Raw genomic sequence first — 22,973 nt, forward strand, 5'->3', positions numbered from 1 at the left:
AAGCATCTTCAACAGAAGGTTCAAAATCAGGATTTTCTGTTATTAGCACATTTGTCGAAACTGAATTACAGATGAGTTAGAATTGAACTTATTCAATAATATGAATCATTATTGAGTATAAGATATTTATCAACGAGATATTGAGCATATGATATTTTATCGACGAGCATTCCTTTTGTATTTTTTTTCCATTTCGACCCCAATGTAGATTAATGTTTATGATGGGCATCATGCAGATCATGCCATTGATTCCACTGAAGATGTGACATATCTTCTTGGATGACAGAAACTAATCGCTTTTTATTCATTATGTATTTTCTATTCTAGTACGGAATTATCCGTATCACTCAGAACAGGTGCTGGTTCACTCACGCTCGTGAAATTGGCGGTGACGGGAACGTCCTTTCGTCGAATTTTTGCAATAGGAGTTTCTATTTCCTGATGTTTTCGGTCCTATTTACCGCATTGTCTACATCTCTGACACAGAGGCATTAGATTTATCGGACAAGTTCACGGTTTTCATCAGTCGTTATACCAGTCCAACTAGCCCATAAATTCATGATCCCTTCAAATGTTCGACGCTCGCTGTCTGTCTCATCATAACATGGAATTATGAACTGCAAAGTTGGTGGGGTATGCCAGGTCACAAGGTTTAAGTTTGCAGTAATCAGTTCATTCTGATACTATGATGAGAATAATCGTGTTTGTTTTTTTTTTTTTTTTTTCTCTTATGTGTTACTCGGAAAACTTATTGCTCAACAGTTTTTCAAGTTTTGAACTGGAAATGCGACTTATTTCTTTTTGGGTTGTTATATTGTGAAAATAAAATGTAATTACGAGGAATGACTTCAAAAAGAGTTTACTTTTTTGAGACAAAAAAACAAACAATGGTTTTTCAAAAAATAAAGTTATACATAACAATATTGTGAGCTTTATTATTAAACTACTGTATTTATCAGTAAAAATAGGCGTATATATCATAATAGAAAAGCCCTTGGGCGTCAGGTATAATCATATTGATAAGAATATGATTATACCTACGGACTGGAAATGTGCAAATGTATCCCCAATTCACAAAGGGGGATCGAAGGGTGACACGAGATAGATAATTTGGGCAGATGAGCTAAGAAGTGGCAACTGAAGTTTAACCTTGACAAATGCAAAGTACTGCATATGGGTAGAAGTAACCCCAGAGAAACGTACCAACTGTGTGGTACTACACTTAAGGTGGTAGAAAATGAAAAAGACCTGGGAGTAATTGTGCAGGCAGATATGAAGTTTTCTGAGCAATGCAGACAGGCTGCCACGGCAGGTCATGGGGTTTTGTCAATGATATATAGGAATTTTGCTAGCAGGGAAAATGAGGTTATTATTCCTCTGTATAAGGCAATGATCAGGCCACGCCTTGAGTACTGCGTACAGGTCTGGAGGCCTCATTTTAGGAACGATGTAGATTTACTTAAGCGTGTACAGAGAAAGGCAACAAGATTGGTGAGCGGAATGAAGGGATCCTCTTATCAAGAGAGGCTTAAGTTCTGCAAATTGCAGTAGCTGGAGACTAGGCACCTGCGCGGTGATCTGATTGAGGTGTATAAGGCCTTGAATGGGTTCAGCACGCTGAATTCTGATGGGATCCTTCCACTTGTTCAGATTACGAACCTAAGGGGGCATAAATTCAAATTACGAAAGGACAGATGTAGAATAGATGTGCGGAAATTTGCCTTTAGCCAGCGGGTGGCTAATTGCTGGAACAAACTTCCATCTGTCGTTGTGGAAGTTGATAGGTTGAATAAATTTAAGGAGGAACTGGACAGGCATTTGGAGGGAATGGTGTGATATTTTTTTTTTTTTTTTTGGCTGATGCTGCATAAGCTCATACATTTGCTTTCTTGCATCACATGCCACTACTACTACTAATATTGTAATCATTGACATGAACCTTAAACAATTTATTTAAACATAAAATACAGGCATTAAAATTACTATAAAAGAAACAAAACTAGCGTATATATCCTTAATATGTTTATTTTTCTGCAAATAGAATGGATTTTAGCTAGGTTAGAAAGAGTGGTAAAAATACCAAAAATTTAGAGATATACACTGCCTTACCATTAATATCCGGACGTCCCTCCATGGATGGGGAAACAGGTCCTATGCATACAACACCGTCACAGAACCTGCTATAAATATGCACAGTGGACTTCGAACAGACAATTGCAAAAAGTGGGCATGCAAGATGACACCTTCAACAGAATTACCTCAATAGTTCAACAAATGCTAGACACCGATTAACATGATGTAAAGAGCGCGAATCTTGTACTGTAGACCAGTGGAAAACAGTCCTATGGACAGATGAGTCGAGGTTCGCACTCTACTAGCCTTATGGCCGTTCCTGAGTGTGGCGAATGCCAGGGAAGAGTTCCTTCCTGATTGTATCCTCCCAACAATGAAGTTTGGTGGAGGCAGTATCATGGTATGGGACTCCTTTCATGGTTTGGCTTGGGCACATTAATCGTTATCAAAAAAAGCATGAATGCTGTGCAGTACCAGGGCAGCCTGCACAATTATGCACTTCCAACATTGCCGACCGGGCTAGTCAAGTGGGTAAGTGCCTGCCTGGCAACACAAAGATCGCCGGTTCGAATCCCGCCTTGGGCTTGGATCACAGTAAAATGCAAAAACTTTGGGAGTTGCATTATGGCCATAGAAGTTGATGCGCCAACAACTTACAAAAAATAAATAAAAAAAAAATTAAAAAAAATAAACTTCCAACGTTATGGTAATACTTCGTGGAAGGCCCATACCTGTACCAGCAAGACAACGCGCCAGGCCATACTGCTTTGGTCATAACAGAGTCGTTTGAGGACATGGGTGTGGCATCTTCTGACTGTTACTGCACTTGCTACCACTTCTGTATGTTCTTCCCATTTTCGTTTCAGCTCAGATGAAGAAGCTTTACGGTTTTTAAGGCATAAGCGCTTCAAAACGCGGTCCTGTTTTTGCGTAGCGACTTGTTTGCATCCGGTTCCTTTTTTTCCTATCAGCAGAACCAGTATTCTTGAGTTTGAAAAGAAATCTACTCACTGTCGACTGATTACAAGACACTCTATAACAGTGTTTCCCAACCTTTTTTTTACCATGCCCCACCTAAGTCTTTCTAAAATTCTGATGCCCCCTATGTAACGTTAAGAAACACCGATATACATATTTTTTATATTCAAAAATTGAATTATTCCCTAAATGAAGCCTAATTACAACTTGTTCAGGACACGAGACTTAGATTTTAGGAAGAAATCATTAGGAAATTATTAAGAAAAAAATAGTAAGTAAATTTTCAAAACATATAATAGACGTGATATCCAGTCGATTTCTTTTCTTTAGTAACAAATCATTTATGGCACTAAACCCACATTCAGCTAACTATGAAGATGGAAATGGTAACAATAGCTCTTTTGCAAAGTTGGTTGAATTTGGGTATTTAATTTCTGTTTCATCACAAAGCCATGCCATCGCTTCTTTTATATTGAATAAAGTTTTAACTGACTCATCATTTTGCATTTCTGAGAATTCTTCTTGGTACTGCATTGATACATCAGACAAATCCACTAACATTGGTTGCATCATCCAGGTTGGAAAATCAATTTGTTTTAAATCAGAAAACCTTTCTTTTAAATCATCGGACAGAATTTTCAGATGATCAACAATAACAAATACAGCGGTATCAGTCACTTCACGTTTTTGCAGACAACGAAACTGTTCAAACTTTTTTAAAAATATATTTTTGACATAATTTAATAAATGTAATGAAACCAAATGTCTTCGCTTTTGCATCGACGAGAGTTTTTTATTTGTTACTTGAAGTTGATTATTTAATATATTTAGTTTTTCAAAGATATCGGCTAAATAACTCACAAATGCTTTACCATCAACCGTTAACAGATGCTTCATTTTAGGTTTGTCACTTAAAAAGTCACTAATAGTATCAAATAGTTCCATAAATCTTTTCAAGCAGTCCCCTTTCGAGAGCCACCTTACTTCAGTGTGAAGTCTCACATGGTCTTCATTTTGTTCTTCACAAAAAAGCTTGAAGAGACAAGTTTTCCCTGTGAATAACACAATGCACAAGAAGCATTTCTGGATTCTCATCTTTCATCAATTTTAAGCAGCCATTTTTCTTGCCCATCATATTAGGAGCACCATCTGCAGCACAAGATGTTATATTTTTCATTGATATATTATTGTCATCTAAGTAATTTTTTAGCTTATTATATATATCTTTGGAGGTAGTGGTGCTCTCTAATGATTTACAGAATAACATTTCTTCAGAAAAATTACCTTTATCAATATATCTTACATAATTTATCAGTACGGCTTCACTGTCTCTCAAAGTTGAGTCATCCATTTTCACTGAAAATTTTCTTGTTTTCAGCTTTCCAACAAGTTGTATTTCAATATCTTCACTCATTTCATCTATTCTTCTGCTAACAGTATTGTTATCAAGTGGCATAGCTTTCACGTCTTTGTCATCTTTTTCCAGAACTGTTTTAAGAAATGCTGATATTGATGGTTTGATTAAATTCTCTCCTATAGTATGATTTTTCCCAGATTTAGCAATGAGTAAAGAAATTTCATAACTCTCCGATTGACAGTTGCAGTATGAGCAATAGACAGAGACTTTACCAACAATTCTTCTTTTGTACAAGTTAAGTCATAGTAGGCGGTTGTTTTAAACTCTAGACGAGCAATTTTTGTATTGCCCCCCTGAACAATCAAATTTCCCCCATGTGGGGCGTGGGACCCACGTTGGGAAACACCGCTCTATAAGCAACATGACGAGAACATCTTTCCTCACGTAAAACAACAATATCACTCTTTCTTCGTGGCGTCAACTGCACGTAACTCGCCATCCTGACAAGCGAGGAATGACTGCAACTCTTGCAGAGCGTGCTTATACAGCTGAAAGTAAACAGCTGATGCAATATTACGTCATCACCTACGAGTGTCAATCTTATGTAATGCAATCTGTAAGAAATATTGTCATATACTTACGTTATACGGACGACAATTACAATTTTATGGGGGTAAATACCAGGTATTTTACTGTGTCTCTGTAAAATTGTATGCGATTCCAGCCTGAATCTGGAAATAACGGTTATAAACTGTAAAATAAGTATAGATGATTCCTGGTGATATTCGTGTTGACCTAGCTAAATAAATATACGTGTTTTCAGCCGTCACTTGTAACATTTTACCTGAATATATAAGTCCATCAAAAATCTGTAAAAAAGGGGGAAAAAACATTTCTATGTTTTTTTTACAGAATCAAACTTCCTGTGTTAATGCAAATTTGAATGCATGTGTAAATCTCACTGAAATGGATGCATTTTAATTTGTATCATGCCTTCACGCTGTGTAGGGACAATACCTTACGTTTAAATAAATGGAGAGTAATGATTTATAACTTGGGGTAGATATCAATATTTGTAAACGACCGGTTCTTTATTTCTTATGCACTGATCGGTCATTTTATTATATTCATCTATCCTTTTCAGGAAATGGAGCGTTCCTTCAATAACAACACCGCTTATCGTACCATTTACACCGATGAGCGAAAACATTATGACTACCTACCTAATATGATGTTGGTCCTCCACGTGCAGCCAAAACAGCTCGTATCCGGCGAGGCATGGACGCTACAAGATTTCTAAATGTGTCTCGTGGTATCTGGTACCAATATGTAACCAGCAGATCCTTTAACTCCTGTAAGGTCCGTGCTTGAGACGCGCAGATCGGAGTGCTGTTCCAATACAAATCACAGATGCCCGATGGGACTGATGTCTTTGAAAATTTGGAGGGCAGAGCAATACCTGGAAGTCTTCCTCATGTTCTGCGAACCAGTCTAGAACAATCCGGGTGGTGTAGCATGGCGCATTATCCTGTTGAAAGACGTCACCGCCAGAGGAGAAGACCGTTGCCATGATAGGGTCTACCTGGTCAGCAATGATGTTTAGGTATATGTATATTCATGTCGATGGCGGCCCCTGGGCTTCCGCCCATCTCCACCTGTGTGCTCTGTAATTGATGTCAAACTTCTACAAGGGGCCTGAAAATGTGTGAAATGCAAGAATGTTAGTAAAGTGTAATATGTTGTTATTGTTAGTCAGACCACAAGGGAGCAGTCACCATATGGGCAAATGCCACCAGGAGCCGGGCCCGAATCTACAATAAGGATAGGTGAAGTAGAACCAGGGTATGTCTGCCGAGAGCAACTATTAATGATGTCACCAACAGATTGTCAGATTTTAAGGTGGGTAAAGAGAATATTATTATTCATGGGGAGACTAATGATATTAAACGTACATGATCTGACGATTTGTTGGAAAAATACAGGACCATGCTGAGGAAATGCCGCGAGCTGGGCCACAATGTCTATGTGTCTGCAATTCTGCCCAGACACGATAGGAGGGATTATAGGTTAAACGCTTTGTGGATTAACTCAAGACTTGAAGGACTCTGCAAGGCTTTAGGGGGGAAATTTCTGTCAGCATGGCCCACACTTGTAGGTAGAAGGAATTTGTTTTGTAGAGACGGGATACACTTAAACAAATGTGGTACAAAGGTTTTTGCCAGTATTATTGAGGATACCTTAGAGGTTCAGGGAAACTGCTAGTTAGGGGGGATGTGGGTAATATTGACACGCGTTTATCTGATAATATTGGTCAAAGTAACTCTTGCACGTAATTCAAGAGTTCTTATCTGTTACCTCAACTGGACATATTATCTAGACGTTCTGTGGATAGAAACGTTTCAAGTGAGCGGGTAGCTAATGCCAGGGAAGAGAGCCTAAAAATCTTCAAGGGTTGTGTTAGGGTTGTTAAATATACAAGAACAGCAAGTCTTAATTGTTTATACAGTAATGTTAGAAGTGCAGTCAATAAAATGAGCGAATTCGAATTGCAGGTTAAAACAAGTAACGCGGGCTTACGGAGACGTGGTACTACCCGGAAATTGGGGATGATGAGTTTCAGTACGGCTTGTATAATGTATTTAGGAAGGATAGGGTAGATAGAATGGGTGGTGGGGTAATGCTTCTTATCAGAAGCAGCCTGAGTGCGACGACCGGGGTTCGAGCCCGTCACCACCAAATACGGAGGATGCGAAAAGGTCAAGGAATGACCACTGCATATCATGGAACAATATGGCCTTAGTTGCTAATGCTGCTAAAAACCAAATAACAACAACAACAGCCTTGAATGCGTATACAGGGTGATTCCCTACCAGTGCGACAAACTTGCAGGAGGTGTAGGGGGCACAAAGACGAATCGGAATCACATAGCATTGCAGTGTCCGAAATGTCTTCGTCATGCGGTAGAGGACGTTGAGCGGGAGGTCGCGTGAACAGCGATCCCGCTGGAAGTCAGCATTTGCGAACCGGTTCCCGAGGCAGTAGGATGGACGAGTATTCAAACGTTGAACTGGCCGACATGCACCTCGCATATGGAGCTGCGGACTGTAATGGGCGCGCCGCTCTGCACTTGTACCAGGAACATTTCCCGCACAGGCGTGCTCCTTATCATACGATTTTCGTACGTGTGCACAGAAGGTTACGTGAGGCTGGTTGTTTCACGAGAGGTACCATGAATCGAGGGCGAACGACGAGGACGCCAGACAATGAGGAGAATGTCCTACGTCTTGCAGAAGGCAATCCGAGTACCAGTACTCGAGCGATAGGCCAACGATTGGGTATTTCCCAATCCACTGTATGGAGGATACTGTCAACAAACCAAATGAGTTCATACCATCTGCAACGCGTCCAATCATTGGAGCCTGCGGATTATCCACTCCGGAGGACTTTTGCTACTTGGTTTCTTCAATAGAAACGGTTCGCAAATGCTGACTTCCAGCGAGATCGCTGTTCACGCGACCTTCCGTTCAACGTCCTCTACCGCATGACGAAGGCATTTCGGACCCTGCAATGCTATGTGATTCCGATTCGTCTTTGTGACCCCTACACCTCCTGCAAGTTTGTCGCACTGGTAGTGAATCACCCTGTATATCATTAAAAAAATACTCCATGAGGAGGGTTCCAAGTTGGATGAATAGTGAACTTGCCACATTACTTGAGGAGAAAAAGGTGGCATGGAAAAGTTAGAGCAATAAAAAATACTGAAGTACTTAATAGCTATAAGGTGATCTGAAATAGAGCCACAGAAAAGTTTCGACAGGCAAAGGTAGTTTATCAGAAATCACTAGCAAACAGAGCAAAGGGGGGGGATAAGGAATTCTTCACATATATAAATGCCAAGAAGAACAGGACAAACCAGATCGGACCTTTACGTAAGGGAAAGGGGATAGTATTAAATACACCAGCTGTCGTTGCAGATGAACTCAACAGTTATTTTGCATCGATATTTACAAATGAAAAACCTTTTGTGGAAATGGGAAATTGTGGGAGCGAAGCTGAAAAATATGTAATTAATGATGTTGTAATTTCGCAAGATTATTTAATGAAAAAACTTTTGAGCCTACAGGCCAGTAATGCTCCTGGAGTTGATGGAATATACCCTATGATCTTAAGGGAGGCGGCAAGTGAGTGCATTGAACCATTGAGGCTAATCATGCGAGAGCATCACAAGACTCTGGGGAGATTCCCTTGGATTAGAAAAGTGCCAGTGTATCTCCCATACATAAGGGTGGTTCTAAGAGTGAAGTGGGAAATTATTGACCTGTCAGTCTGCTTCAGTGGTAGGGAAAATCATGGTGGTAATGATCAAGGGTGGAATTCAGGATCATTTGGATCGAATTGAAATTCTCAAGGATACTCAGCATGGTTTTGTAAAGGGAAAATCATGTTTAACAAATCTGATTCGCTATTTTGAAAGGGTCACTCACGAGCTGGATTTAGGAAATAATTTCGACATTGTTTATTTAGATTTCAGCAAAGCTTTTGACTCAGTCCCACATGAGCGGTTGCTTTAAAAGCTGGAACAGGTTGGAATCACTGGGAACATCATTAGATGATAGCAGGATGGCTACAGGGCAGGAGGTAGAGGGTTGTGATAAATGGCTATTCCTCAGATTGGGTTGATGTAAGAAGTGGGGTTCCCCAAGGATCAGTATTAGGACCACTGTTGTTTTTAATTTTCATAAACGACGTCGATGTCTAAATTTGCAGATGTTGTTAAAATTGGTAGAGTAGTTAATGATCACTGTCAAGCTGAGCTTCTTCAGAGAGACCTAGATAGACTTCAGGAACGGTCAGAAAAATGGCAGCTATGCTTTAATCCAACAAAGTGTAAGGTATTACACCTTCGAAACAATAATCCCAAAATAACTTATTCACTTGGTGGAGTTCAACTAAACCCAGTACTGGGAGGAAAGAGACTTGGGTGTTACGATACGGTCAGAGATGAAATTCTCTGAGCATTGTAAACAGGTGCAAGGAAGGCCCATGGTGTCCTATCGATGATCTATCGAACTTTTGCAAGTAGAGATAGGTACGTGATAATCCCATTATATAAGGCTTTTGTTAGACCACACTTAGAATACTGTTTTCAAGTATGGAGACCGCACCTAAAGAAAGACATCGAGCTTCTTGAAAAGGGTGCAAAGACGGGTAACTCGTCAAGTTGTTCTTCACTTGGTAGTTACCTTTGGTATGTTACATCTTTGGCGCATGTATGGTAGTTCACACCAATGATGGTAATGCTAGTCAAGTTGCCTTGTTCCTGTACCATCAGGGTCCCGGGGCTCAATTAGTAAAGGGCTACCTGTATATGCATATTAAAAAATATGACAATAAAGATGATGGTAGTACGAAAGCCGGAAAGCCACAGCCTAAAAAGGAAGATTGAAGATAGCCGAAAATGTAGTAACCATTAAAATAAAAAAATAAAATAAAATAAAGGCGGGAAAAAATTTCAATATGCATATTAAATATGCGTGTATATATATATATATATATATATATATATATATATATATATAAGTAGTGCTGCGCATTTGCATATATATTCCTAAGCGCCCGTTGTGTTCATCATGTCTGTGCATCCTTCCGCCTATCCATCTGCATATAATAACTGGACTGCCAATGAAAAGATTTTCATGAAATCTTATATTTCGGTCTTTTAGATAGATTTATCGAGCCATCCCAAATTAACCCGCAATTATTATTTCTTTTATTATTATTTTATTTATTTATTTTATTTTATTTTATTTTTTGTGCATATTAAATAGGCTTGCATATAGCGTATATTGTAGTTGAAGCTCTAGATATTATATTTGTTCCTTTGCGTTGATGGGAGGAATGAATGTTCAGTATGGCGGATGCGCAGAAACAAAATGTTCTTGTTTCGCGCTAAAAAGTTGCTTTACGAAGCTCGCTATGTAATCAGTTTATTAAATATATGCATGAATTGTTACTATTCACTTATTATACTGATCCCATTTCTGTTGAAATACATGTTATATTTCGTACTGCGTTTTATTTATTTCTCCCTATTTAAAATAACAAGAAGAAATAAATAAAGCGCATTACGAAATTGTGATATCAGCTTACGATCAGTTGCTATTTGTGTAATTGTACAGTTGCTATTTGTGTAATTTTTTACATCACAGAGCCTGCAATACCTGTAGCACTTCATGTGTTGTTATTACAAAGTATTACAAAACGTTAAGTGAAATTAGGTTGTGAGATTTGCAGTAAAGTGAAAACAAACTTTTGTGTATTATTAGTTAATAAATTACTAATTAATTGGTAACAAAATAATTGGTTATTTACTTTTCACTTTTATTAATAAGATAAAAACAAATCAATTAATATAAGAAATTGAATGCACCGGAATATAACGTACATAGTGCCTGACTTGTTTTTATTTTGTTTTCTTTTCTTCAAATAAAATCCATTCACGTTCGTTTCAGAAGTACAGATGACATATATACATGTGTACACTTAAACCGAAGCTGGTAACAACTTTCCTATTGTGAACAAAGTAACTCATAAAGCAAATTGTAAAGTCTAATTTTGACATGAAGTTCAAAAACTTCAGCTCAGATATGACCCAAAAAAAAAAAAAAAAAAAAAACATATGACAAATAAATAAATTTTTTGTTTATACTCCGGGACGACCAAATGATCAGAGAAGTTCACAGGATAGACAGAATACAAGAAACAGCACCGTATTCAGCAGTCACGGGCTTTAACCCCGGTCACTCAAGGCACGTGTACTTATGCACCCGCGCGCCTGACAACTAGGCTACGGCGGCACAAATAGTCGTATGCTAAAAGTAAGCGTGAAATATCCTAGCGCCTTTTTAATTGCAACGCCTTGTCATCCGGGCCTTTTTTATAGTGTGTTTTATTAAATAAATAAATATATGCGTGAGTGTGTATGTCGGCTGCATGAAGTGCTTTAATGTGTCAGCAGCTATCACAGATAAATGTGAGGATTTTTTTTTTTATGCATGTGTTGGGTGACATTCCATGGTTATACGAATGATAATAAAGTGGGGAGCATATTCTCTTAAATCAATAACCAATGTGAACGCGGGAAGCATGCTGCGTCTTAAAAACACTAAATCAAGGCCACCCAAATCTCCACTGGATAGTTTATTGTAATCATTTTCGTTGATGCATAATAAATTGTTTAGAACATGCCTTCAGGGAGACTATTGTCATTGCTTTCATGTAGTACCAAAAAAAAAAAAAAAAAAACATCGTTTTATACATGGCAAAAGAAACTTAAGTGTATTCTCTTTTTATCATGTAGAAAATAGATCTCACTCCCACACTAAAACAACAGTGCTGCACTTCGAAGGGAAGATAGACTGCTCCTTATTTGGAATGCTTTGGAATGCATAACTCTTGTAAATCAATGCGGTTGAACCAGTTTTAAACGTTATCCGCCGACAGACTTCGGTAGGCATACGAACATACATGTCGTTTTCGCCTATGTAAGTGGTGACATGTTTCAATATTGGCCCTTCAATCTCTCAGATTCATGCTTTCGTCACAATACAGTGGGTTCGACACTTTTAACTCGTTAGGAGAGACCTGTTTAAAATACCTTTGGGAAGTGAATCCAGTGTAGCGTTTTGCAACTGGTGTTTCACAAAACTTGGTGTTTTGAGAGTAAAAAATCTTGAAAAACACTGGCTTTCTTGCCGATTTCACGAGATAAGGGATGCACTTTTCTTTGGGAGTTATCTCCGGGATTTTCAGCTGCACGATATGGAAATGGTATTGGTTCAACACACACACACACGAAGATATGATAGATGATAAACAATATAAACAGACTAACTGTGATCAAAGTAATCGATATTAGGAGTTAAAAATAAAAACTCAGACTCGTGTTTCTGCTATTACAGTATTACTGCAATTGTGTTGTTTTTTAACCTTGCCTTAAACATAACCTCACTGGTCAACTCTTGGTACACTGCTTGATCACCTACGAACAATGGACAGGACCTTCTGAGACCCTGTCCATTGAAGACACCTGGAAGGCCTTGTTAGACATTAGAGTGATCAACTGCCTGCACATGACAAATTCAGCCATATATTCCACCCTGACATATATGCAGTGGCGTAACTATGCCAATGCAGCCAATGGTGTTAGCATAGCTGCTGCTTCCAGGGCAATTTTTAAGGATTTGTGACTGCAGGGCCCCATTTATTGGGGGGGTCATTATTGATTATAGTATTACTATTGTACCTATAATATTTCTGAGTATCATGTTTACCGTTGTATTGTTAATTTTTTTTATTTTTACCAAAACAAATATTTTCAGGGCCCCACACTAAACTTTGCATTGGGCCCACTTTTTCTAGTTTCACCGCTGCATATATGTGTAGTATATGACTGTTTCTTAAGTTGGAAAATTCAAATTTCGTGAATTATTTCTTATTAAATGTATATTATACTATGAAAATCCGAGAAAAGTGCATTTTGTTTGTCTTACTTCTTTGTATGATTTTTCATGACCTTAGCGAAACTGAATTTAAAAATATGCTGTAATCCAGTGTGGTCTCTTCTAGTTCTTTTGGAGCGAAGTAAAATACGGAATCTCCTCGTTTTACTGACTGATAATAACAAACTTAGTTTCCTTCTTTTTCGTTCGAGACGATCAAGAAAGAGAACTTTTCTGTTCTGCCGCCCCCTCCTCAGGGGTTTCGTAAGAAATTCATGCGTGGGGAGGACGAGAATGTGTATATTACACCGTGTGTTAAATGTAATAATTTTATAATGATCAAGTTGTGCACATTCACAGAGACATTTATTTATTCCAATTATTTTCCATTTTGCTTCTTAAACACTACATTTTTTTCTCTTTTGGAAGATTCAAAATGTTGATATATGAATACGCATACTTCCTTAACTCTAAACTGAAAGGGTAAAGTAATTGGTGGTAATAATATTAAGTAAAATTGATAACAGATTTATATCGGACACACTTGTCCGATTAGTAAATATTTATGTATTGGATATGTAAATAGTAAATCAGAATTTCAGAATATATTGAGTTTTGTGTTCGTGTTAAATTTTTATTGCTTTCGCAAAAGTTTCGCAAATTGTATTCACAAGGGAAAAAATCTTCTAGTTAAAGTTGGAAAAAAAATCTTGCTAGTTAAAGTTATCAATAACCTCAGTTGAAGAAAAAAAATATTATGCTGTCTATCAAGAGGAGCAAGTGCAGGTGTAAAAGCAGCAATCATCTGTGTGTTTGCTGGCGGCGCGGTCCATCATCGCAACCGAAATGTGGCAGCGTTCTGTCCTTGGCAGCCTGTCAACACCGAAATGGGAAGGTCTCGTTCACAGCAGTGTTCCCACGGGCAAGTGGAAATTCGAAAGCCACGGTGTGCAGTGAAATATTCCCTTCTTGAAATTGGTCGAGTTTGGTGGTAACTGAGTGGACGAGAAAGGGAAAGGTGCCAAAAGAAGAGTCGCCCTTCATTAAATGCAGAAAAGCCTCCGGTCGCATCTCATGCAAGTTGCATGATTTGGGAGGTGCCGGAGAGAGTGTGCCATCAAATGAAGCCGGAGTGTACGTACTATGCTGAAATTTTTGAATTTACATGTAAACTGGTCGTAGCCTCGGCAAAGCCCCGAAGGAAGCGGCAACACAAAAAAATGGAAATTCGTCTGGCTCGTGCCGCTGTTGGTTTCTCTCACTGCTTCGCCTGCGCTGCAGAAGGAAAATTCTTTCTACTACCATCGTATGTAGCTGTTGAAATGGAAAGACTTCTTTGCCTAAAATTGATTTTTTTTTCCCATATCGAAATGCATAAATCAAGTGAATTGTTAACGGAGATTCGAAAGAAATCCGATTTTCGAATTGTATGCATTTACACTATTCAGATCTATTCCGGCACTAGGGAGACCCTTCTATTACAATGAATTTTATATGTATCTCTGTAATTTCGGGAACTCTACAACTTTTTCTTAGGAATTTCGACAGCAACAAACGGATTGTTGACCCTGATATATAAGCTTGAGAGATGAACTATAATTGTGTTTAAAAAAAAAAAAAAAAAAAAAAGAGAGAGAGAGAAAGAAAACTTGAGAGAAAAAAAGAGTAAATTAATAATGGCACTTTTTTAGTGTCGGGTGTTCTCAAACTTTGCGATGCCCCCCCCCCCCTCCATGAATAAAACTAATTATTTCTCCTGAATTACATTTGAAAAAGAAATAAATATACTGTTGACTTTTAACAGTTAAATTTTAATCTACATTTTAACCGTAAAGTTTTATAAAATAAAACAGTTTCATTGTAAATAAACAAAAAACAATAACCTAAGGCAAAATTTGAAAAAAAAAATTGTGACCCTCTCCAAGTTGCTTTCCTGGATTCTTAAATTGTGACACATTTTAAGAATCCCCGTTGTAAGTAAAGCTAGTGGTGCGATATATCGCAGTGTACAGTGGATAACTAAAATTCTTTATTAAAACCCTTTATCGTAATAAATAATTAAAACCCTTTATCGTAATAGAGGACTGGATCCCATGAAGTAAACGTCATGAGACTGGATCTCATGACCTTTACTTCATGGGATCCAGTCCTCTATTACGATAAAGGGTTTTATAGTACCAGTTAATTCATTGTAACATCGCAATTATTATTACCTTTGTTAATTAGTCACGTTCCGAGACTTCTGCCAGTCTCTTGAACACATTAACTTCTGTCGATGATCAGTTGTCTAGGAAAGAAAGGGAAGAGAGAGATGGCATCATTAATTGAGCGACTGACACCCGATTGGTCAATTAGAGAAACCCGGTAATTATTCTCCGACACTGCCCTCTAATCCCTTAGTGGGGGGGGGACAATTTTTATTTTTTTATATAAATTTATATCTGTTTCCGAATAGATGCATTCATAGTGATCTATATCCCTCTTTCTGTATTTCTGTTTATCGTCCTTTAAATTTTTATATATAGCTTTTGATAAAATCGCTTGGTCACTCCCCCCCCCCCTTCCCCCGATTTTGAAATTTTTTACATTAAAGGCATAGGAACATTAGTAAGCATATTCAGATTTTCCTGTACTGTAGTTCCCTTTTCTACAGTTTTTTTTTTTTTTTTTTTTCCCTCCTCCTTTTCCATTCGGACGGCGTGTCATATTACTGAAGGATTCTGATTTCAGCAGTAATAATAATAATATGAAACATGCTTATATATTTATATAATAGCAGCAAATCGCAGGGTATATGCTCCTATACCTTGAAGTTGCCAAAAGAGGCCTTTTTCATCGTCTGAAAAAAGGCTACTTAATCTCCAACTGGACCTGACAAGCGACCACAAACAGGAAAAAAGACGAATCTCAGATCACTTGCAGGGCCTCTGGCAGGAATCCAGGAATTCAACCCACAAAGGAGAAATAACCAAGAAGTTCTTCCCCTCAGTCAGCTTCACCTTTCCCAAGGCGCGTCCGTAGCCAGGTGGGCAGGAGTAGCAGTGCGTAGCACACGCTTCTTGATTAGACCGGGGTTCGAGCCCGTGACCACCAAATTCGGAGGATGCGGAAAGGTCAGGGAATGACAAACGCATATCCCCGGAGCAATATGGCCTTAGTTGCTAATGCTCCTAAAAACCAAATAACAACAACAATAACCTTTCCCAAGCCTCCTTCCTGGTACTCACCTGCATTACAAGCAACCTTTTTATTAACAGGACACAGATCATTCCAGCAAAAACTCAACTCTGTGGGTATCGAACCACATCCCTTTTGCCATTGTGGAGATGAGGAGTCCTGGGCCCACGTTATATATGAGTGCCCCTCCTATGAAAACCACCGGTTACAACTGTTTGCTGTTATCCAAGGCACTCCCCCTCAATCAGGAGCAAGATCTACTAAAGGACGGAGATAAATATATAGCGTTCACTCGAATTGCCCAAGCTGTCTTCACCACAAGGCTTGCCAAGCTCACCGCTGCTAGGACATTCCAGAATACTCCCCACTCCCTGTTAACCCCTTCGGGGGTAGGATAAATGCAAATCTGTGCTACAGAAACAATACTGCAAACCCTTTATGGGTAGAATTCATGCTGGCACCCAACTGGGTGCTAGATCAATACACAGGGGCTCCTGCAACTTTTAATTCCCTTCCCTACCCCTACTTCGCCTAAATCCATGGTGGACTGTCTTCACTATTAGTTTAACTTTCTTTCACCCCACAGTCTGACCTCCTCCTCCTCTCTTATTCCCTGGGCGCCTCCGTAGCCAGGTGGGCAGGAGCAGCAGTGCGTAGCACACGCTTCTTGATTAGACCGGGGTTCGACCCCGTGAGCCACCAATACGGAGGATGCGGAAAGGTCAGATAATGACCACCGCATATCTCCGGAGCAATATGGCCATAGTTGCTAATGCTCCTAAAAAAAAACCAAATAACAACAATAATCTTATTCCCTGTGAACTCTCTTCAACATTTTTTTTTTTTTTTGTGGCCTCTGTCAGGAAGCTCAAGCGACCCTGGCAGAGGCCAGTTAGTGTATGATTGGAGCCTGGCTCACCTCCCAGTGGTGGTGGTGGCGGGCAACGTAGGGACCCATTAGGGGCCCTGCGTCCAAGAAGCCATAGAAATAACAGAACCCAACACTTACAACATGCCACACACACATTTCTGGCATTTACAGAGTCCTGTATACTTCACAAGAGTGCAGATGATGCAGTTGTGGGAGACCACAGGTGTCGCCTTACCCTAAACACTATCCTCCCCCCCGACTACAGAATTTCAAAAAAATATCAGCCTACGGCAGTGGTTTTCAACCGGGGTGCTATGTAATTTTGGATTAAGTTACTTAAACTTATTTTTATTTTATTTATTTATTATTATTATTTTTTTAATTTATATATTTATTTAATTATAAAAAGGTGTACGGTAGCCATTGTACCATATCTTTTTAATTTTGTGGTGATCTATAATTGATGTTTATTTAGTAACTCTATATAAAGAATAAAATTTTATTATATAAGTATATATAATTGGCATTATGAATTTTAAATTTGATTATAATTATATTATTATAATAACTATCATATAACATATATTTTTTATATCATATCCGGTATCCCCCTCCCCCCATACTTCTCCTTCAACCCATGCACGGTACTAAGTACTTAGGTTTTGATACATTTCGTGTTTGGGGGTTTCATTAAAAAAAAAAAAAAACATATATGTGTGTGTACGTACAGTGTTTCAAAAATTATGTTCAATAATTTAAAGGTGAAAAGTACAAACTAAAATAAGCAAAAAAGTCCGAGTGAACATCAGGCCGCAAATGAACCGTTTTCGAGATAATGCACATTTTCTGTTAAGATCCGCCACTGACTGTGGGAGCACTAGTTTAACAAAAAGCTGTGAATCCTTTGCTAATGGTGGTTTTATGAAACATAAGAAAAAACATTTTTAATTTTTGGTTTCAACACCACAGGATTTTACAGATGTTACAGGATGTTCTTTCTAACACCCTTTCCTCAACATCAGGTGTTATGCTTCTGGGCCTACCTGCTCGTACTCCATGTGCGAAGCGCCCATGTTCTCTTAGACGTTGATGTACCCTGATGAATGTGCGCCTGTTGGGCTGCCTTCGGCGGGGAAATGCTTCTTGGTACAAACATGCATCCTCAAGTGCACTGCCGTTTGCTTTACCATACATGAAGTGCATGTCCGCATACTCTTCGTTGCTGTTACCCCTTTCCACGTTGACTATCCTTTGACAAGTACTAGTATGCCTGCTACGTCTCAGAGCATTGAGAAAGGGAAAAGGGAGAGAATGAGCATAACCTAATCTAAACAAACAAGTCATGGTGGATCCCAACTAAAAATGTGCAATATCTCGAAAACGATTCACTTATGGACCCATGTTTACTAGGCTTTTTTTTGCATATTGTAGTCTCTACGGTTCGCCTTTAAATTATTGACTATCACTTTTGAAACACCCTGCATATATATATATATATATATATCCGATAATTCAAAATAAAACTACATAAAACATAAGCCAGTAGTATTTATTTATTTGTTTATTTATTTTCTTTATGTTAAACGTTTAAGCCTATATATATATATATATAAATTTGTTTGACAAATGTATAAATGTATAAATACGTTGTTTGACACTATATATATATATATATATATATATATACACACACACAGAGAATCAGATTATTAAATGTTCGAAAACCACTGTGTTAAGTATTTATTTTGGCCTAGAAAAAATTACTGGGACACTAAGGCTGCCGTGAACCGAGAAACTTTAGGAACCTCTGGCTTACCCTTTTCAAAATTGACTTAGCGAGATTTGTCATGAACAAAGAACTGTAATAGTTTTTAATGGGCGAGAAACGAACAGTGGGGGAGAGGGTATATCAACCATTCAGCGGTAGCTCTTCAGTAATTCGAAAACATGTAAAATTATGGATGATATCATTCAGCGGAACAGCGTGTAATATTACTGAAGAATCTCCGTCCCACCACTTCGAGTTATATCAGTACCATGCCATAATTAAAACCAAAGTAGAAATTTAGTGTCAAAACGTTAACTTCAAAACTGCATTTTTGTTTTGAGACAACTTTAGTTTTACTTTATAAAAATAATAATGCTTAGCATGGGCTATAAACACATTTCCAGTAAACCAAGAAAATGTAAAATGACTATTTCTTGGTTAATTGCAAAAACGTTTACTATAAAATGATTTTGTAGTTAACGTTGTTTGACACTAAACCCTCGAATTAGTAAAATCGCTCAAACAAACCGTCGTAATGAACGATTTGTTTGAACGTTGCTTTAAATTCATTCTAATTTAGTAAGGTGTAAAATATCACATTATAATTCTTTTATTAATTCTGTTGCGATAGTATTATTATTATTATTAACAGCTACAAAACAGCAAACAACGTGCCTGAGGGTGCAGAAAGTATTGCGTTGTTGATGAAATTTGGTTGAGCAATAAGAAATTTTTATATTTAATTGAGCAAGAATATTAACTGCGAAAAATAGGAGTTAGTTTAACAGCTTAAAAAAAAAAAAAATCAGTTACAAAAACAATTGGATGGGAACCATTATGTGAGGTAATAGGATTTGAACATGGATTCACGCGACTTTTTTGCTAGTGAGATTAACTGCCCATTAGCCAGGAATTTAAAAGCACTGTATTGCTTCTCTCGAAATATTCTATCTTCGAATTACCCGCTCCTCGTTAAATGTAATTAAATTTAACGTTTCTGAAAATAATACTGTACTGTATAGTACAGATAAAGAAAGATGCAAAGTCATACGAAGATGCATTGAAGGAGGGGGCGTTGACGCCGCCGCTTACTAATTAGTAACATATTTCTCTGTTTAAAGAATTATTACTTATTCGGAATGCAACATAAGGCTTGTCTTGGTAACCTAACCTTACAATTTCAAAAATCAGTACCTTTTCGTAAACTTTGCGTTTTTCTTCATCTGTGCTATATAAAAAAGGATGCAGATCTTATACCGTATATTAAATTTATGCGCACGCCACTGATTCATGCTAACAGGCATATTTACAATTGTATATCTTATCTGAATAATCAGAAATTTAATAGTGCTTATCTTGTTTTAGAAAAAAAAAAATTTAAATAATTTAATATGTGCATTTTGAATGTTTCAGGAAAGGCCAACACACCGTACCGGTTGGCAGAAATAATAGTTGCAAAACCCACCACAGTGCCTATTCGTGAAAGACCAACTGAAGGAAGGTCGCAGAGGATAAGTAAGTACTTGTCTTTGTTTAACAGATCAAGAGTGTACTTTCTAGAAGGAAAGAGGCCGTAGACATCAGAGAACACAACTTTATTTTTATTTATTGAAAGTAAAATAATAATAATAATAATAAAGAAAATACTCACATGACTATTCATTCCTATATCTCAAAAAATATATACATCACATAATTTTGTTTATACTGAGGCGGATTCATTATTGCTATTTTACACATTAGAGATACCTTCTTGACATCGATTTGGAGTGTGTGATATTTTTGACAAATGCTGTGTAAGCCGGGGATTTATTCACATGGGGGAATAATTATTTATACCAAAGAGAAAAAATAAATAAGTAAAGGTGCTTCGATCTACCGTAATCGCGTATATGTGGGTGTGGTCGCGTCATGTCTGTGTCTTTAGATTCCTAGTTTGTAAGTTTGGATTCCTCTGTTAGTTTCTTGATCTTATGTCTCAGTTATCGCCAACAACTGTGAAGCCACTTTGAGCAACACGAACGTGATAAAATATCGTTTGTCATCGTAACCACCTTACAAGCCGTGGTTTACGATATTAGGCCGGAAACAACACATTTACGATGCTAGCATTACCACTAACACATAGAAGAAAGGGCGTCCCCTGCACAACCAATTTGGACACGGTGAGCAGGCAAAAAAGTAAGCAGGCGAACTCAAGCGTTAAGTCCGTAGGTTGCATATAAAATACTCGAGTTCTCCACTTAAAGTTTCTAGATTTGTGCGATATCGATATTCATGTATTGTGGGTAGTTTTATTATTATTATTATTTGTTTGTGTTTTTTTGAGTGAACCAATTTATACATAACATTATTCTAAGTACAGATTAACAGCATTACGTACTGTCATAAGTAATGCAGTAATATGTGTTATTTGATTTCATTATTTCCATGTATATATTATTTCCATGTATATATAATAGTATTCGCAATATAGTGCAAGGAAGTCAGACTTTTGCTGCATGGACAGGGGGGGGGGAGTAGGTAAGAATTAATGAATCATATATTTAGTGAATCATTCAAGAATTAACCCATAGATTATAGCTGTAATAGATTACTTTGGATAACAAATTTTGAGCTTTTTTTTTTTCCTCCCGAAATATGGTATATCTCAGGTTTTCGCTGAACTGAATCCAAAGTTTGAAGTTTTATATATTGCATACTACCAGATTTAGATAGGATACGCTTATTGAAACTTTTAATTAAATTTTTACAAGTATAAACGGCGTAAAATATAGTGAATTATTATTATTTTAATTTATTTTTAATTTTCTTTTCTATTGTAATGATCAAGAGCTTCTGATCAATTCTTCAATATGCCTTGAGGGGTTAGAAAAGTTATTACGACTCATACTAACTGCAATTGAATGCACCAACCGTATATGATGAAAACTTGATTAAATTAGGATAAAATTTTGATGTAAAAATAAAAATGCACTTTGAACGCAGAGTTAAAAGCGATTAAAATATAAATAAAAATAAAATACATGAAATTAAAAATACACAAGAAATATTACAAATTAAAAGCGATTTAAACACTGTAGCTTTCAAAGGTGACTATGTCTTTTATCAACAGTGGAACTTTACTGTCTTCTGATCAATGTCCAGGGCTCTCATCTTCTTTGGGACGTTTCTTCAATATACGTAATACCTTGATGATAATATTGAAAACATTTGCCGTATTTATTTCTAACATGACCATGGTTATCTTATCTGGAGAAAAGTCTAAATGAGAATGGCGGAAGTGTATTTTTAGAGACATACTGCAACCAAGATTTCAGTAGGTTTGTTATAAATTCTCAAGTACGATTATTACAACCAAGATTTTGGTAGGCTTGCAATAAATATTTATCTTTCAGTCACTCTCTGTTCTTCGGATTAACGAATATAACTTCCTTGATTTTGGTATCACTAATGCATGGGAACTTTAGTTTAAATATTACAAACCATCCCTATTTCCTGTCCATAGTTTATTCACAATTTTTAATTAGACACCTAACTTTATGTGGTGCCATTTTAAAATAGGTTTTTCGATCAACTAATGGCTTGTAAATGACATATTTCTTTTCAGGCGCAAGGTTCATATGAGTCGCCCAAATCTTATTTTTGTAATGAATGGTTTTGGCTCGATTGTCCCACTCGCACAAAAAGCAAAAATATTTTGTATAGCCACATTGTAGACCTAAAAGGATCTCGATAATTTTGAAATCTCCCCAAATGTGCCGCTTGTATTTATCGTACTGCACTTTTCGTAAGAGAAGTTCCGTGTTTTTATTGCGTGTTCATTGTATTAGATCGCAGTAACTGGAACCGAACCAATCCCGCATTGTTTTCTACCCGCAAAACAAAAACGAAAAAAGTTCATATAAAAAAAAAAAAAAAAAAAAAAATTGTCTTAAATTTTTTACACATCAATAATAATGCAAAAGCAATCATCAACAATATTAATATTTTTAATGCACACACAAAAGTAATAAATAATTAAATATATAAAATGAATATATAAATATATAAAAAGATTTCTAAAAATTTCGTATTATAAAATGAAATTAAAATTCATTAACAATTAATTTTACACATTTCTGCTATTGCAGAAAGAAGAAAAGCATCAACAGTTTCTTGGTTTAACTGTACTCTTTCTTGAATTAGAAAACCAGCTGCAGAAAAATTTCTTTCATTTGGTACACTGCTGGTAGGAATGACAAGGAT

General features: G+C 37.2%; 1 protein-coding gene across 1 annotated transcript in view; it reads left to right on the forward strand.

Annotated features, from left to right (window-relative positions):
* LOC150080140 (uncharacterized) overlaps nt 1-22,973 on the forward strand; it is a 930,549-nt gene that overhangs the window by 258,387 nt on the left and 649,189 nt on the right. The window contains exon 3 of the mRNA XM_090381841.1: nt 20,139-20,240. Coding sequence (XP_090237967.1) covers nt 20,139-20,240 — 102 coding nt within the window. The remainder of the gene's footprint in view (nt 1-20,138; nt 20,241-22,973) is intronic.

The sequence above is a fragment of the Mastigoproctus giganteus genome, chromosome 9, assembly GCF_048544385.1.
Source record: "Mastigoproctus giganteus isolate SK-2022 chromosome 9, ASM4854438v1, whole genome shotgun sequence".
Classification (NCBI taxonomy): Eukaryota; Metazoa; Arthropoda; class Arachnida; order Uropygi; family Thelyphonidae; genus Mastigoproctus; species Mastigoproctus giganteus.